The sequence below is a fragment of the Sorex araneus genome, chromosome 2 (genome assembly GCF_027595985.1).
Source record: "Sorex araneus isolate mSorAra2 chromosome 2, mSorAra2.pri, whole genome shotgun sequence".
Lineage (NCBI taxonomy): Eukaryota > Metazoa > Chordata > Mammalia > Eulipotyphla > Soricidae > Sorex > Sorex araneus.
Window position 1 is genome coordinate 169,304,442 of NC_073303.1, and position 4,973 is coordinate 169,309,414.

At 38.9% G+C, this 4,973-nt stretch overlaps 1 protein-coding gene across 1 annotated transcript; it reads right to left on the reverse strand.

Annotated features, from left to right (window-relative positions):
* Window positions 1-1,023: 1,023 nt before the first annotated feature.
* On the reverse strand, window positions 1,024-1,452 carry LOC101558056 (ADP-ribosylation factor 3-like). Its single transcript, XM_055128048.1, has one exon. It carries the CDS (start codon window positions 1,450-1,452, stop codon window positions 1,024-1,026), a length of 429 nt encoding a protein of 142 aa, XP_054984023.1.
* Window positions 1,453-4,973: the final 3,521 nt, after the last annotated feature.

Here is a 4,973-nt window from a genome sequence, read left to right on the forward strand (position 1 = left end):
CGGATGGTCCTTTAAGCACAAACACTAGGACAAAAGCTATGGACAGGGGCTGGAGCAATAGCACAGCGGGTAGCGCATTTGCCTTGCAAGTGGCTGACCTGGGTTCGATTCCCAGCATCCCATATGGTCCCCTGAGCACCGCCAGGGGTAATTCCTGAGTGCAGATCCAGGAGTAACTCCTGAGCATCACCGGGTGTGATCCAAAAAAAAAAAAAAAAAGCTATGGACACAGGATGCCACGAAAACAAATCACAAGGACCTATTGTGATCCTGCAGAATGGATGTCTCACGTTCCTGAAAGGAAACAGGACCACAGTCAGGCCTTTACTGCAGAATCTACACCAGGCACATTTCTCCTTTCTGTGTTCAAGTATTCTCCTGATCCTGTACTTTATTCATGTGTTTAAAATGCACTGAGTTTGTGTTAAAAACCAACTTCCAAATGGATCGTATCCACAGATTGAAGCCCAGAGGAGACGGGCGGAACCTGTCTGACACCGCAACTCCAGGAGTCCTCACTTACCTCAAATTCCTTCTCAGCACTCACTGCGTTAATTCTCTTTTTCACAATAAAATGAGCAGAGTAATATTGCAGAGACATACCAGAAACTTCCTAATTGGGAAAAAAAAATACATTAAATAAAACCCAGTTGCAGGCTGCATCTGCATATTTACAGCATTGTAAAACGCACCGAGGATAAAGACAGGGGCTGGAGTGATAGCACAGTGGATAGGGTGTTCGCCTTGCACGCGGCTGACCTGGGTTCGAGTCCCAGCATCCCGCATCCCACATGGTCCCCTGAGCACCGCCAGGGGTAATTCCTGAGTGCAAAGCCAGGAGTAACCCCTGTGCATCACCGAGTGTGACACAAAAAGAAAAAAAATAAATAAATAGTAAAGACAGTTTCTGGCACTCACACTCAACAGGGCTCACATTTGTTTTGAAGAGAGAAAATCAAAGATCGAGAGGGAGTGAAGGTAATTCTGACTCTGGAGCCAGCAGGACAGCCAGTCCATTCCCTCCTAGAGCCCATGCTGGTGGCACAGGTGCCTGAACGTACCTGTGCGCAGGGCATGCAGGCCCAGATTGTCTATGGTCTCAGCCACACTGGGGAGACGCTGCTTGTTAGCAAACATGTGCAGAACCGCATCCCTGAGCTCAACTCCAGCCAGCATTCTCATGTGCTCTGCCCGGGCCTCATTCACACGCTCTCTGTCATTCCTGTCAACCAGAAAGATCAGACCTTGGGTGTCCTGGAAGTAATGGCGCCATAGAGGCCAGGTCTTGTCCTGGCCACCCATGAGCCACTGGGTGGAGCTGAAGTTCTTGTACTCCACAGTTCCTACGTTGAAGCCTATCCCAGGACCGGTGGCCCCAACCTCCCACAGCTTCAGGGAGCACCAGATGCTAGTCTTCCCTGCTGCACGCAGGCACACCCTGGGCATGCGCATTTCCTTCTTGCCAAAAAGGCCCTAAAAGAGGTTGGCAAAGGTATTCCAACCTACATATTTGTAGCTGGGTGGGAGCAACACTGGTCGGAGAAAAAAAAAATCCTGGGTGGCCACAGTGCTGCTGCCACTCCAAGCCAGGTATTGGTTTCGTTCCCACCCTGAAATACAGTTTAATTAGGAGGAACACATTTAATATCATTCCATGATACTTATAACCTTGAAGTTACTGTATAACTTGCCTATTGAGGTCTGTATCAGTCATATTTCTGTTCTAAGATTTGGAATAACTACCAAGTAACGCTGTTCGCTGAAATAAAATGATACGCAAAGAGCAAGATAATACTTGCTGACTTTTTTTTTGGTTTGAAAAATATTCTTTACATTTTAAATTTAAAAAATCCTTTCTAGTTATTCTAACTTTAGCACTAATGTTTTATCACTTTAGTGTTCTCACCATCAAAATTTTGACTGGTTAACAGTGGGAATCATTTCAGTGCATTTTTCTTAGAGGACAAGATGCTGGAGTTTATGAGGTGGAAGTGACAACATTTACAAGACTCGTGAGTCTTCACACATGTTTCAGTAATCACGCTAAGCCTGAGAAATAAACAGGATTCATCTTTGCTCTCTGTATTTCTTATTGATTTATTATTTAAAAAACAAATTCATGATACATTTAGACAATTTATCTCGATATTAAACTAGAACTTAATGTATGCACTTTATCAGTTCATTCGTCTATCTTGTAATGGGAAGGAAATATGTAGGGAAGAGTAATACAACATTAGCAACTGGGTTTTTCCCAAGATCCTACTTATTCTGTATGAGTATCTAACCTCTAGGTCTAAGGTCTGGAAATTCACTTATTTCTGCAGTAAAGCCCATTTATTTGGCACCTACTTGCTATGTTAAATTTATTGTTTATTTTTCATTCACTTCACTATGGATACTGCTTCAGCATCTGTGCATACATGAAGAAATAACAACTTGTAAAACAAAAACCATTTCCCACTACCAAAGGAAATAGAAATATTTATTTGTGCAGAGATTTAAAAGTACATTAAATTTCTATGAAATTGTACTATATTCATTTTTTAACTTTTTTTGAAAAATTGTATTATTAGCAGAACTAGAAACTCTATTTCCAAAATGGTGGTCAGGCTGAAAATGGGATGTCCAATTTTCCCAAAATAGATACATAAAAATAAGAAATATTTTCTAAAAACTTAGGCCACAGGGGCCTAAATGGTTTCGTTTATTTCACCTAATAACTATTCTAAGAAAATTATACAAAGAGAATTAGAAAGAAAATTTGTGAAGATGCCATATTTCACATAGCAGATAGTATTTTGGAGGAGAGTCTGATGCAGGCACATAGGAATAGGAAATATATATATATATATCTCCATACATCCTAAAGCAATAACAGTGGGTAAGGCTTTTGCCTTGCACACCGACCAACCCCAGTTTGATTTCTCCGCCCCTCTCGGAGATCCCGCAAGCTACTGAGAGTACCTTGCCCCCACGGCAGAGCCTGGCAAGCTCTTCGTGGCATATTTGATATGCCAAAAACAGTAACAACAAGTCTCACAACGGAGACATTACTGGTGCCCTCTCGAGCAAATCAATGAACAATGGAATGACAGTGATACAGTGATCCACATATTAAGCTATCTGAGTAGAATGTATATTTCATTGGATATCTCTGCATTTTCATATATTACTCATTTGTTTCATTTTTTCTGCAGTAGTATTCCATACCTAATTTTTTTGGGGGGGGAGACATTTAATTTATTTTTTATTTAAATACGTCTGTAATCTTTTGAGAATAAATTAACTTTTGAGTAAACATTTATTACGTTACTCTGATTTTTAAGTTTAACAGAAGTAGGCTGGGTACATTTATGTTGTTCAGGCATAAAATTACCTCATTTTTTATACTTCTAGACATATTTGGAAAGATTTTCCACTGTTGATTAATTCAAGCCTGTGTACAGAATGACAAGATGAAGTCTCTCTAGTGAGTTTTCTGATCAATTTTTAACCAGGGCTCACACTGATCTTATGATGCGGGTGAAACTGGAAGATAGAATAAGAATAGAGTAAATGTGAATTAATTTTATAGAAGAATGAAACATTGATGGCAATAAGAGAACTAGGAATTTACAAGTGGATATTCTCAGTCTCCCATTTTTCCCTCTCCTATGGAAATAGAAAAAGGTAAAGCATTATCATGAGTGAGGGACTTGGAGAGCAGATTTATCAAGTTAGTTTTCATACACAATTTTTAAAATAAAGAGCTAGAAATGATTGTGAGTAAAATGGAAAAAGCAAAAGCTAAGATTCCTAGAGCAAGGATATATGTTCTTTACAATCTTGGACAGAAAAGGCAAACTGTGAAATATAGAAAAGAAGCATATGCATCTTCTTTCTTTAATAATTAGAAAGAGGAATATATTCTCATTTGTCACAATTCTCTGTGACAAAATGGTTAAGTTTCAAGATAAGAGAAGAAAGAATTTTAGGAATTGTTTACATTTTACAAAATATCTACTTTCTACTTTATAAAATACTTTCTAACAAGGATAGTATTACAAGATCTAGATACAAACATGTGGGACACATATGTTCCATGGTTTCCAGTATGGACTATCATATTTTTTCAGTAATAGTGTTAATAATAACATACCTATAATTTTATGTTAAAATGTGGTTTGAATTTGCTTTCTTATTTTTTAATTAGATGTACTATTTTAGTACCATTGCCTGCTCCCCCACAATATTTTGTACTTTGAAATACCATTGATGGGGCTGGAGCAATAGCACAGTAGGTAGGGCATTTGCCTTGCACACGGCCAACCCGAGTTTGAATCTCAGCATCCCATATGGTCCCCCGAACACCGCCAGGAGTAATTCCTGAGTGCATGAGCCAGGAGTAACCCCTGTGCACCACCGGGTGTGACCCAAAAGGAAAAAAAAAGAAATACCATTGATTTACAGCATTGCATAAATTCCAGAAGTATAACTTCACACTTTGGTAAATGTATGGTGTGGGCAGAAAGAGTTTTAATTGAACTGTTTATTTAGAAAGATATTTATGTGCAAAAGTTCTGTTTGGTTTCATTTCTTTCAATAAGAATGAAAGAGAAGATGATATTTTCTCTGTGAAGTTTTCCTTAAGATACTCAAGTGGTGCCAGACTAAGAATTATATAGAACATTGATATCTATATTTGAGAGATTAATTTAGGAAATTGACTAAAAGTCATTCAAGATATCTTTACTTTCTAAGGGACCCTTCTACACTGCTGGTGGGAATGCTGACTGGTTCAGCCCTTTTGGAAAACAATATGGACGCTTCTCAGAAAATTAGAAATTGAGCTCCCACTTGACCCAGCAATAACCACTTCTGGGAATATATCCCGGAAAGGCAAAAAAGTGTAGTTGAATGACATCTGTACTTACATGTTCATTGCAGCACTGTTTACAATAGCCAGAATCTGGAAAAAACCTGAGTAGCAG